Genomic DNA, 14,410 nt, shown 5'->3' with positions numbered 1-14,410 from the left:
AGTCATATGAAACTAATTATTTGGTTTACCTGTGAGTGATAAAAGGGTGCTCTTTCAATTCACATTTCTGAAAGATGAATACTGAAAAAAAACCTAAAAGCACACAAGAAAATCTTTTTTTTCCCAGTGGCAAGCCCCTCCACACCCTCATGCGAGGTGTTCTACCCTCACACCCCTTAAATTATATATATCCACTCCATGCACATGCTATGGTGGAAAAATTGGGAAAATCCCAAAAAAGTGTCCTGCTGGCTTGCACAGTCCAATGCGTTGAGGTGAAACTCATCTCAATATTAAATGTATGAATTAAAGCCACTCATTCAACAGTGCTGTGATGATTTGTAACTATGCCCTTCTTACTGTGTGTGTTTCCTTAATTCATTTTTTGCAACATTCCTTTCCATTTGTCTTCTTTGTTGTGCTAATATTTTTCAAGTTGCCATTTGCATAGTTCTAATCTATATCTTCACAGTTATTGACTATATTGTGGTTTTTGACATGTGAAACACTTTCCCCAAAAGTTTTAAAAATTCTAGCTTCATTATGCAGAAATAATTGACATCTGGTAGGATAAATAATATCAGCTTTGATAGTACTTTTTTGAAACCTATAACTAAAGGCTCACATGTTTTCCTTTATTCCATAGTTTTCGTAGAAAAGTAATTGTCAAACCTGATGTTGCCGTTTTTCATTTTAACAGGAGGCTTGTATCAGAAGGTTTTGAATATTAATTCTTTGTCCAGATGTAAAATAAATTTTATAATTATAGCCCTTGGAGAAACTCTAGGTTTTGTAGAGGGCTTTAAAGGTCACCTATATGCTCTTTCTCTCTTTATCTCTCTCTCTATCCTAAAATAAATTCCCTCTCACAGTTTGGATACTTTTAAATCCAGCAGCTAGTTAAGAACTTTATTGTGTTGATACCTTCCATCTTTTTTGGTACTCCATATACTCTCCATTAGTTCCTCCTTTTTATTCTCTGTATCCTTCAGGTTATCCAGCAACTCTGCATTATTATTAGTGAAGCAGATGAATCAATGTATATCTTCTTTTGGCTGCTATCTGTATCTGATAATGCACTGTCTGTGTCCTTTATTTGAACACAGTAGTGCTGTATCACAGTTTTAAGAAGTTCAGCTTGTTATAATTATTTTGTTCAACGCCTGCTTTTGGTGTGGAACTGATCCATTTTCAAGGATAGTTCATGTTACTACTTGTAAGTCTTTTCTCTCAGACATTTCTTCTTAAGTGCTCATATAAACAAAAATACAATTATAGACCTTGTAGGAACTCTTGGTTTTGCAGAGGGCTTCAGAGATGACCTAGGTGATCTATGTGCTGTATGTGTGTGTGTGTGTGTGTGTGTGTGTGTGTGTGTGTGTGTGTGTGTGTGTGTGTGTGTGTGCACGCATATCTGTCCTAAAGGAGAGTCTCTCCTGCATTCTTAATATTTTTGAATCCAACTTGTTAAGAAATTTTCTATGTTGCTACCCTCCATCCTTTCTTCTACTTTATATATTCTCTGTGAGTTTATCCTTTTTCTGTTCTTCATATCCATTAGTTTATCCAACAGCCATGTATTTTCTTTGATGATGAATTCAGTGTATATTTTCTCATTTTTTTGTCTGAAACCTATATCTGACAGCTCATTCTCTGTGTCCTTTTTTTGAACTCATTGCTATTCTATTATAGTTTTAAGAAATTCAGTTTGTTTTAATTATTATGTACAAATCCCACTTTTGTGGGGGGCTGATCCTCTTTCAAGACTAATTCCTGTATGTGAGTGTTTATTCATGGGCATTTCTTATAAAAACGATATGGCGATGATCATTCCTTATGCTGATCCATTCAGGCCAGTTTTAAGAAAGTCAATAAATTAATCCCGGTGCCATAAATGTCCATTTATGATATTTCAGTGAAACAGTTTTATAGGTTCTTTGAAACTCTTACTCAGGCCTTCTGGCAAGGGATATGCCAAACAGCACCTGCATTCATTATGGTTGTTTCTCTGATACTTAAGTAATTGGCATGCATAATAACTGTCTCACTTGTATACGAAACTATTGAAGACATGCTGATGGAGAGAAAGATAGATGGTGTCCACTGAGTAGCAGCTCCTCCTAGATGGTCTGAAGAGGTTTAAATAATGTCAAGAATGTTTTACATCATTCAAGTAAAAATGAGCTACACCCTTCTAAGAAATGACTTACAAAGCCATGTCTAACCCAGCTCTGTTAGAAATTCTACATCTAGAGAAATCCCAATCCCTCCTCACTACACGCTCCAGAGACCTCAACCTCATTACCACAATCAACAGAACATGCTGAAGGGACAGGTTCATAACCCAGAGACTGTACATGCTATGGAATAGACTTCCCATGCATGTCAAGCAGAGCGCCTCACTGGCCCTCTTCAAGAGAAATCTTGATGAATGGATGGGAAATAGAAAATTCACCTTGGGGATCACTCCAGTGGCTCTACTCGACAGGGGCACTAGGAACTAAGGTCAGGTGGCATGATGTCAGGGTAATCCTATGGACTAGGCTTGTAAAGGCTCCAGGGCCATTAGCCTAGTACACACCTATGAACCTAGGAACCTATGGAAACTATTTTAGTCCTGCTTGCTAGTGAAACAAGGAGTCATTTTTTCCACATTTTTCTTATTGAGGCCTTGTGAAGGTATCAAGAAATTAGTCACATAAAGCCTTTAGAATATTCAACACAGCAGGTGGTGAGCTATCAGCAAAAGATAAAGAAGAATAGGTAGGGAATTTTTTTAAAAAAGAAGTCCTATAATATGTGGGGCAAGGACTGATGTCAGATGTGTTTTTTTAAACATAGATAGACAGATAGATAGCTAGATAGATAGACAGATCTGTGTGTGTGTGTGTGTGTGTGTGTGTGTGTGTGTGTGTGTGTGTGTGTGTGTGTGTGTGTATATATATATATATATATATATATATATATATATATATATATATATATATACATACACATATTAGCTGGCATAATGGTTAAGGTCTTTGCCTCGATGTGCAATGTTCAAGCCTAACCCCCAGCCAATGCCTGTATAGAGTTTGTATGTTCTCCCCTGTGTCCTAGGGGAGTCCATTCACCTCACTTAAACTCACTCAAAAATAGAATAGTGGGCAACAACAGTACAGGCTGCAGTTGGTGCTTAAAGGGGGAATTGTTATATAGACCAATACCTTTGGGCATCAACTGTACTGCACAATATCCTGTAGATAAGAGAACCCAGATCACCCAGATCACAAACTGTGTGCCATGTCATGGCTAGTCATTTGACAGTGTAAAAACTGTCTGTAGATGATTCGGTCAAGTTAAATAATGTCTCTAAAAAGATTAGCATGAGTATTGCCAGTGATGAGTGGGTTAAGGTCCTGGACTACTCAGACCTATAGCAGGGACCTGTGCCAATATTGGGTGATGTGTATGTGTATTATTGGTGAGTGTGCCCACCATAAAGCCCATCAGTCATGAGTCAATAAGCTACTGGCCAGATAGTGTCTGATTGCCAGCTTAAGTTACCTGAGATAGGTCTTTTGAAAGCTGGATGTAGAACCAATTAATCTGGCGAACATGAATTAAGGATTGCAAAGCTCAATGTTGGTTCACTGACAGGATGAAGATTATAAGTGGACGCCTTGATGGTAAAGAGGAAGCTGGACAGTTTATTTATCCAGGAGACAAAAATGGAAGGGCAGTTCAGCAAAGCCACTTGGCTTTGGATCCAGATTCTACTACTCAGGAGGAGGACAGACTAGAAACGGTGTGGGAATTGTGGTGATGGAGAGGATTCAAAAGATAGTTAGGGATGTCATCAGAATTAGTGACAGACTCATGGCAATCAAGCTCCAGTGTAAGTATAGGTAGTGTTTATAATCTCGGCCTATACCCGATAGCAGGGTTGTGACAGTAAGGAAAAGAGTGCATTCAGACAACACATGCAGGACCTACTAAATAACGCCGGACAGCATGATAACATGACAACATGAATTTATGTTGATAATGGGTGACTGGAATGCACATATTGGGACAGGCAGAACAGACTATGAGGACTGGTTGGGTCCACATGGGTGGGGCAGCAGGAATACAGAAGGAGAGGCCATTCTAGACTTCTGTTTGGCAAATGGCTTGATGGTGGCAAACACATGAACCAGTAAGAGAGACAGTCACAAGATTACATACAAAAGTGGCCAACATGCAACTCATGCATTAGTAAGGAAAGAGGAATGGGGGTAGAAATGGTGATTGAAAAGTCATCCTGAGTGAAAGAGTCAGCACCGAACATAAACCACTGGTTTCCACAATCAGTCACAAACAGTAGGAAGAGAAGGCTCAAGGAATAACAGAAACCACACTAAAGACCTGGAAGTTGACTGGAAAGAAAACACGAAAGTTCAAGGAATTGCTCAGTGCCCTAGCACCTCTGGAAAAAAAGAGGCAATAGACAGAGATGTAGAAGAATGGCAGCACCTCAGAATAGCATGTTTAAGGGATACAGAACAGATATGTGTCTGAGCCAGGTATGGATTTAAGGTTTATAAGGAAAGCTGGTGGTGGAATGCAGAAGTCCAGGAAGTCATCAAAAGAAAGAAGGAGTGCAGGAAAAAGTTGGAGATAGAAAAGATGGCATAGGCTAAGAAGGAATACTGGCTAGCAAACAAAGAGGCTAAGAGGGCAGTTGCAACAGCAAAGAACAAGGCATCAGAGGCACTATAGCATCTTCTGGAAAGTGACTCAGTAGATGGCACAAAAGAACTTTATCAGGTTGCACAACAAAGACAGTAAGATAAAGATAGTCAGACACCCTTTATAATAGATGCCAGTGACAATGCCCGCCAGTACTCAAGACTTTAAAGGCAGATGGAAAGAGTATTTCCAGAAGCTTCTGAATGAAGAAAACCCCACAGAAGCTGTATTGCCCTAGACAAAGCCTACAATGAAAGAAGAGGTGGCACCCACCCTAGAAGATGTAAGAACAGCACTAAGGAAAATGAAGTCAGGGGAAATAAGCAGACTTTGATGAGGTCACTGCAGATATGATCAAGATGTGAAATGGCTCCTGAGGGTATTCTTAGCAGTATGGAGAGAAAGATGCATCCCAGATGACTAGAGAATAAATATATTAGTGCCTGTGTACAAGAACAAAGGGTCATCTACAACTATGAGCAGTACAGAGGTATCAAACTCCTGTCACACTGCTTGAAAGTTCTGGAGAAGGTGACTGATAAATGAATATGCAGAGTTGCAGAAAGTAAGATAAGAGATGAGTAATTTGGATTCAGATCAGGATTCAGCACAACCAACCTAATGTTTTCAGTGAGACAAATAATTGAGAAGAAGCTAGAGATAAAGAAAGAGTCTAGCTGAGTATTTCTAGACTGGAGAAAGCATATGACAAGGTCCCAAGAATAATGAACTGGGCAGTCCTGTGGCAGTTCATAGTCCCACAAACATTGATAGAATTAGTGCAAGCTATGCACAAGGACCCAACGATTCGAGTACAGTGTTCAGCCTCACAGATGGGTTACAGTGTGAGTGGGTATGCACTAGGGTTCACCTCTAAGCCCACTAATGTTCATACATTGTCATATATTGATGGACTACATTAGCAAACAAGTCAGAGGAGACAGATCAGGAAGGTTGTTCTTTGCAGATGATGTGTCATTGCAGGCAGACTCTAAGCAAGAACCACAGCAAATGGAATGCAAAACTGAAGGCATGTGGGATGAAACTGTGTACAGATAATACAGCTGTAATTGTAAAAAAATGTGAGAAATCAGAAGAATCTAAGAAATGAGATAGGAGGGATAACAATGGATAAAGATAACAGCCTCAGGTATCTTGGAGGGGTGGTTGGAGAGAAGTCTGAATGATGAGATCAACACTAGAATAAGGAGGGCTGCAGCCAATTGGCACAGAGTGGTAGGGGTACTGTATGACAGAACACAAAGGGATGTGAAGAAGGCATACATTATATGGAGAATGTGTTTTGAACATTCTTAAAATAATATGTGAGTTTGACAGTTAACGTTGACATGACAGGCTAGTATGGTAGAGTGAGATCAAAATCAAAGATTTTTTGAATAGCACTTGAGTACAGGCTTGTGCCTAACCTATGCTATGTCACACAGGCCTCTAACAGAATAATATATAATCACATTTTGAACATCTTAAAAATTCAGGAATCCTAACTGATTTCTGGCATGGCTTCTATCCTTGACTAAGATGTTTACCACCTTATACACTCTTGCAAAATCTGTATTTCAATGGGAAATCATTAGCACTGTTTTTGGTAACATGTAAGCTGATCAGCAGCCTTTAGAATGAATATAGGCAGATTGAATAAAAACATCAGAAACAACTTTCATCAACTGTGTTGTTTTCTCTTTCCTCCACAGTTGTGCATTTTCAACATAACTATATATAAATTTAGTTGGTGTTGATGCTGTCTTCCCCATGGCAATTGTAGAGTGGGTGTGTGCTGAGGGCTTCTCCATTGAAAAAAAAACTTACTTGTGAGTTTTTCTGAAAGTTTTTAAGGAGTTCTTCATCAGTATACTGGCATTCACTATAATAGCTGATGACACACTGACATTATTCTGTCTTTGTAGACATAAGCATACCCTTCAAAAGTGTCAATCATAACTTTCTGATACATAAAGTACAAGCTGTTGGCTTTGGAGAAACCATTACAACAGGGTTCAAATTCACTAGGTAATTTTTCATCAGAAGAAAGTATCTTTTATTTATGTATTCAAGAATATTCCATACTAGATCCAGTATGGTTGTAAATATTCATTAATGATATAACTAGCTCCACACCTCAAACTATACTCTACATCTGGCTAGCATAATTCTTCACATTTCAGTAAAACAAAAATAACATCTCAAACATTCCAGTACATATTTATCAGCTCAGCATATGGCTCAAATCAGATCATCTCAGCATGTATCTTTCAAAAACAGCTAGTATGTTATTCAGCAGTTATTAAAAGCTTAGCAAAAGTAACCCCAAGCTTAGCAGACATAACGCCATAACAACACACACATTACATAAGTCAGGACCTACAAGTACCTAGGATTTACTATTGACCCATTTCTTATATTCCAACAATACAATGGACCAGTGATCAGTCATACTGATAAAGGCAAAATACAGTTTAAAGTTATCTGTTCACTCCCACCAGAATAGCACAGTATTCAAACCACAGTTAATGGTTATATGCAGATACATTAATCTATTACTCAGACTCAAATATCACTACACTTGTTTCAAAAGAGCTAAATGACACCCCTTCACAGCAAGAACCATCCCACTTTTCGCCACTTCCACACACAAAACAATTTACAATAATTATTGTTCAACCCTGAAAAAAACAACTTTAATATGAACCCCTTACTTGTTAAGAACATAAGACAGGGGCACTGTCCTTGCAACGGCCCTCTTTTGCACAAGCTATTGGTGAGGAAAGTTTTTTTCCAGTCTTATCCCAGATAACTGGAACTACCTTCCCTCTAACATTCATTACTTAATATTTATAGTCAGTAGAAATGTTCAACAGACTGCAACCTGATAATGTAGAAAACGTCAACTTATTAAATATAAGCACTTTTCCATACTTTGTGCAGAGATTATATCAAATTAATGTGTTGCCATATATCAAACAGCAAAATCAGGAATGGCCATCTGTTGGTTAAGGAACGATGCAACAACTGTGAAATTTCATACGTATTTTGACTCTTTTAAGTGTTTTCTTTCTGATTTTATATTTATTTCTGTTTGTGGGAAGGGATAGAGCATAGCTATAACTGTACTATTGTTTCTTGGATGACTTCTTCAATTTTTCTGAACTTTGTTTTTCTGAAATCAGGTTAACTTGAGTGAACCTTTTGAACCCTTTAAAATTTGAGTCATTCATGTGCTCTGGCATCAAAGGGTTTGCTGTCTGGTATAAAAACAAAACAATCAGACTCAACAAAGCTATTCTGTATTTCAGTTTTATGAGATGCAAGTCTGAGTACAAAACAAAGCAATCTTGTTTAGTTTCCTAATTAATAAATTTATGTGGTTAGTATACTCTGACGTTATCTGAACTCTGATAACCAAGTATTTCTGCAGAATGTATATAAAAGTTGTCACAACTGACCAGGTGTATATGATCTGTCCTTTTTTGTAGGTATACAGAATGATGTAACAGTCTCCTCCAAAGAATTGTCCATATGTCTTTCGATCAATTGGTACCCGACCATTGCTTTCAACACGCCATATCTAGAAAACAAAGAGATGGACATCTGTAATTTCTGCCTTATTAGTGTTGGTATACCAATATTGCCATGCAAACTTTACAGAAGAGTTTCATTTATGCATAGATCAGTGTTTATCTTAGCATTGTCTACTACAGCTTTAAGAAATGTAGTACAAAGGAATGGAAGATGTTTAACTACTTTTGACACTGACATGTAAAGTACAACATTCATCCACCGTCACTGATTGTTTACAGTCTCATACGAGAAACTTATGTTCACTTGCATGCACAAGCACATGCAAATGCACACACACACACACACACACACACACACACACACACACACACACACACACACACACACACACACACACACACACACACTCACACCCACACACCATATAACCACCTTTACTTACTTCATGATATTTCTCATGAACTGTGCTGCCTTCTCCTAGTTTTAAATGAATGGTATGATTTCAGTATACAGTACTTGGCAAAAGATTATTCCTAAAGGTACAAAAGGGTACCTCCTGCAAACTAGGAACTTCCATTTTTATATTAACAACACAATAAAAATTATCATAGTTATTCACTCCACTCACTGTTTTTCCTTACACAGCACCTTCTACTTCATTTATTAATTCTGTAGGACTCTTTTCACTTGGCAAAAAAAAAAAAAAAAATAGAAACAGAAATATGACTAGAAATATGAAATACCTGCATAAGGCATACATACCTCAGAGACCTTTCGCATAACAGACACGTGAAACATTCACACCTTTGAACACCTGCTAAGCCTTTGTCAACAGCCCCGTTACCCCTTCACAGCAGCTTTTGGCATTTTGGCTTATGAGTGTAGATACCTAAATATTTTACATCTGCCCTAAGATTTTGGGACATGGTGTGAAGCAACATGGTGTGGAAAATTGATTTCCACAAAATTTATTGAGTCATGACTACAGTGTTACACAATCATGCCCTTTCATTGCTATTTTATTTAAATTATAGACATCAGTGTTACTTTTACAGCCAATTGTTACATGTGGACATATGACTGGAGAATTAATCTGTGAATAAAGTCCGTCTACATTTATGTAAACCCCTGTGCAGTTCTGTTGGAAGCAGGTTAAGATAATTACTGCCTAAACCTAAGATGTATGATATGTAGGCTTACGTGTACTCCCTAGGCAGCAATAAGATAGACCTTTCTCTTGTAAAATAAAGAAATGTCTTGTATATTTTCCTGATTGTTTACCTAATAAATAGATTTTCTATGTAATGGATTTCTCTTTCACTGTAGGCTGACTTAACTGAATGTTTCCTCTGCCAAAGAACTGCATTATCTATCCCTCCTTCCATAGATACTGCCTTAACAACATTTGTACAGTAGATAATACCTTTGACATATGTTATAAATATACCTCAATGTCTCCTGAGCCGTCATCTACCATATTATGTCTTGCTGCCATCTGTGGAGACTCGTGCAGCTTGGATGCATCAAATTCAATCTGTGCTATTTTAGCTATATTTTCTGTCACATACACTTTTCCAAATCCCTCACTTTGGTCCTTATCTTTCCAATCCTTGAAGAATTGCTTGAAGATTGGAGTCTCACCGTCCTCAGGAAACACTTGTATCTGGAATTAAAAATAATACATGGTTGTTATCTGTTCTACCACAGTACATGCTGTTATTTTTACCCCTTTCTGCTTTTTTTACATGTTTAGTTAATATCACAGTTATAATGACTATGCATTTCTTTAGATCAAAGTTTGGGTATACAGATTCCTTTATATCTGTAGCCAGTACTGCTATCTAGCTGGTCAGTTGGAAGTACTTCAGCATAGAGAATTAAGTACCTAAAACCATTTAATGTGATAAAATACTTGTACTATCCCATCAGTCAAATCACGGAAGTTTGGTTGCAGAACAGAGAAACAAAGTCTGATACCTTTCAATGATGGATCAGGCCACATTTAATTTTAAAAATAACAGAAAGCTGAATAGTTTAAAAAACACAATCAGCTTTAATTTCTGATATTTTATTCCAAATTAAAAATTTATAAAAATAATTGTTTTCTAGAATATTTTATTGTATATAATATGTTTTTATTGTATTAGTCACAATTTAGCACTCTGTAGAATCTGGAGTGCCTGATTTCCATTACTGCCAGCTGCTCATTTAACAAAAGATACAAACTTCTAAAATAATGCAAAAAACAGCAGAATCTGTAGCTCAGTAAAACAGTGATCTCTGAAATGTGATTGCATGCAGAGCTTGTGACACATCAAATGTGCATGTTACAGAAGGACCTAAATGAGTAGAAAAGATATGTTTTGTTCACCTCTTCTTTCAAAAATGTCACTATTATTGAAAACAGGATCCTAAACCAAGGTATGGCAATTATGGTTGATCGAACACAGAGGAAGAATTTAAACTTACATTAATGTCCAGTGTCACTTACGTTGTAAACCTCAGTATTGATAGATGCATGCTGAAATACCACATCAGTACTATTTGATATGTATTGAGTAGTAGATTGTGCACAGTGATGTAATGAAGGTGTGCCCAAACAGGAAGCAGACATAGACTCTCCTAACCTTATACATATTGATAATGGCATTTATTTTCATATAAGAGTAATATAAATCAAAAACATGACATGACAACATGAAAATAGTTCTCTGTTGCTGTGTAGTTTAGAGTGTTTTATGCTGGCTAATTTGATTTATACAATGATTCAGTGTCAGAGATGAAGGCTGCCATGGGGTACAGATAGTATTATTTGGAGTACTCAGTGTGTGCATAGATGAGAAGACTTGAGGATCTGAAATAATCTATTAGTTTTTAGTTGCAATTTTGTCATCTAGAACATTATAGATGATTTATAATATCCAGTTAGTTTCTTTTTGCAAGTGAACCAAAATGTAGTTCCATCCAATATTTTTGTGCTGTGTTTTGTTACATTGTTATCCTATTGTTCTTCTTATTTTATATAGTACATTTCATTCTTTACACCTCAGAGCGGTGATCAGGTGTCCACATGATGTTCACTGCCTTTATCAGACATAATTTTTAGTGGCTGTGCTGTCTTCTGGCTTCAAGATGACTTATCTATTTTATTACTCAAGTACAAGCTGAATATAAAATCTGCAAAGTTTATTTGATGTTTTTCTTCCAACAGATTGTTATACTGCACCCTTCTGACTTACTCTGATGCTCTGTATAAATATACTTGAGGTGCTCTTCTGGTTTGTATTGGTCTAAGTTTGCTAACTTTATTCTAAAGTTGTTTATATGTATATATAAATACACACACACACACACACACACACACACACACACACACACACACACACACACACACACATACATAGTTCTGCAGAAATCTGGGTACTTTCTCCAAAGCTTACATCTCCTAAAAGACAAACTATATATTTGAATGTAATGCATACTTGAAATTGTACAGGTTTAATGTACTGCCAGTAACACCTTTTAGTATAAGCAGAAGTCAAAGGTCCAGACATTGACATTGGCTACAGTGTGTCTGGCACAGATAAAGGAACAGATGTTTCAGGAACAATAATAAAGGTGTATTGCATTCAAAAAAATACCAGTTTGCACCATAAAATAAAAGCTAAATGCAACCAAAACACCCTCATGTGACTCCTCTATTTAGAGCGCTAGTTTTTAACTGGCATTGTGATAAACAGCTGCTTAAAGACCTGAAATGTGGAGGTCATGGATGTTCCCAATGTGAATACTGCCAAAGGAGGCTCACTTTCAAAGGCTAACTTACATTTAATTAGCATGTTTGAGTAACAGGCAGCACATTTAGGCACAAGTGACACTTCACGCACAATTCCCCTTAGAATTCTACAGGGCAGAAACTATTTTTCTTTATCTTTATGGTTTTATCCTTGCTAACCATCAGCTCTTCCCATTATCAGTACAGCCTACCTATTCCTTGTCAATGAAAGATGATTACAAAGTGTCCATGATCTTGGCTGGCATCAAGGGTTTTGCTTAGATTAATAGATTCCTCTTCAAAATTCTGATGTGCATGCTGCTGATGTAGTGTCCACATCCTAGTCCATTCATGCTGATGCTTTGTCCCCAGCATCCATCTGGGATCAGACAACAGTGTAATAAGCAGTTCAACCCCACTTAGACAAGTGGCCCCATCACTCTTACTACTACCTGCGGCTCCTTCAGCACTTGGGTCACTAACTAATCCTTTGTTCTCTGAGACAAAGCCCAAACATTATTTCATACACCATAAGGCTGGACCAATAGAGCAGAAGCTTTTCGCCCAAGTTGTACTCATTTGTGTAGCATCTTTGTGCTTGCCAGTGACTTGACTGAAATATGAATGACTTGATTGAACTGCATGCCTGTTTAAATCTGTACATGATTTTGCTAATTTTGTTTGCTTCATCTTTTGATAGAGTGAAAGATAAGCTTACTGATGTCTGTTTGTTTTCCCTGCATTCTTTCTTATTACTGGTATAATAAAACACTGTGCATGTTTACCTAGACAGGTATAAAATGTATTCTGTTACTCATATTACTTCACTAATAAAATATTTTGCAGACTTTACAATATGTATAATGAATGATCATACAGTATATCATCTAATTTTGGAAAGTCTGCCTATCATTTCAGTGTCCAAAACTTATGCTTCAGTAGTTTGTAAACTATGAGTGATGAATATGCTATGTAAAAATCCTGAAGGTTTCAAAATTATTATTATTTAAGAACAGGGACTGGTTTGGGCTAATTATAATAGAACTGATTATCCTTTCATCTTGTTTTATATGCTTGTATAAATTAAAAATGTGATTTGGCTTGAAAATGTAAATTGAATTAATGTGCCATTTTATGCATTCAAGGATACTTTATGGGAAGCATGGGATACAGGCAAAATGAACAAAAGAATGCTGCCTACCATGTTTTGCTCTAACATGATAAAAAAGTACAAGAATTACAGCTAATAAACTTCCTATTAAATGTGAACCCAACCATTTTTTTTTGTAGAACACATTAATGAAGTTTGCTGGGTATTATTGTTTGGAATCCAAAGAGTTTTGATATCTATATCAATTTAGATTTAGATGAAGAAACAGCATGGACAAGACACTTATTTAAGTAGCAAGAGACCCCTTATATCACGAGTATAAAGAAAATATTTATTGTGGTTCTTCTTTATTAATATGTGGCTTTTGACAGTGTGGCTCATAAGTGTTTTTTGACACTGGATCAAGTCATCTTGATTGAATGCCTGTGGTTGCAATGAGCCTTAGTTGCTATGGTGTTGGACTTGACTGTGTCCTGTCTGATTGAGCCCACTTAGCAGGTGGCATTATGGGTTAAACTCCCCTATCTTCTACCACCCTCAGTGTGATGTACACCAGGGTTTGATTCTGGCTCCTTTATTATTCACAGCTTATACTGCTGCTAAGGAAGGTCTAATTGGAAAGGAACATTTGCTATACATCTTTTGCTGATGGTATTCAACCTTGCATGTTTTTTTCTCCTGATCATGTGCTGATTTTTCATCACCGGAGTACTGCTTAGACCCCATTCTTAATTGGAGGAGATATAATCAGCTTTCTGTCAAATCTTCTCACCATTAATTATCTGTGGTGGAAATCAGTTAAAATTTGTATCACATAATTATGAGTAGAGATTGTTCATGATGACAGACTGACATCTTTGGAACAAGTCATGACATCTTACTACAACTTAAAGAATAGTGTCAACATCAAATACTATATTTCATCTTCAAACCATGGGATAGCAGTAAATTCACTACAATAGTCCCATTCTATCATTACTTGGAGGTTTCGAACAGTGACTTGGTCCACTTACAACATGGTCTGAGCTGTGTTGACAGCCTTTTGACAGGTCCACCTAGAACAAGTCATATTATGGTTGTGCTGTGGGATCTCTGCCAGCTGCCAGCAGTGGCCAGATACATATATAAGATTCTTACCATCACCTTGTGTGCCCCACAAGATCTGGATCTTGCTTGTCTAAATCAGTTTTTGAGCCTCTATGTCCCAGCAAGAAACTTCAGGCCAACAGGTGTGCATGGATGATGGCTTTCTCAAGAACTTGCCTACAAACATC

General features: G+C 37.1%; 1 protein-coding gene across 1 annotated transcript in view; it reads right to left on the bottom strand.

Moving 5' to 3' along the window:
• SCIN (scinderin) overlaps positions 1-14,410 on the bottom strand; it is a 1,026,348-nt gene that overhangs the window by 392,745 nt on the left and 619,193 nt on the right. Inside the window, exons 8-9 of the mRNA XM_044066756.1 lie at positions 9,698-9,913; positions 8,175-8,296 (exon numbers count right to left, since the gene is read on the bottom strand). Coding sequence (XP_043922691.1) covers positions 8,175-8,296; positions 9,698-9,913 — 338 coding nt within the window. The remainder of the gene's footprint in view (positions 1-8,174; positions 8,297-9,697; positions 9,914-14,410) is intronic.

This window comes from Protopterus annectens, chromosome 3.part1 (genome assembly GCF_019279795.1).
Source record: "Protopterus annectens isolate FY-2018-M chromosome 3.part1, PAN1.0, whole genome shotgun sequence".
NCBI classification, from domain to species: Eukaryota; Metazoa; Chordata; order Ceratodontiformes; family Protopteridae; genus Protopterus; species Protopterus annectens.
This window is presented reverse-complemented; position numbering and strand designations above follow the sequence as displayed.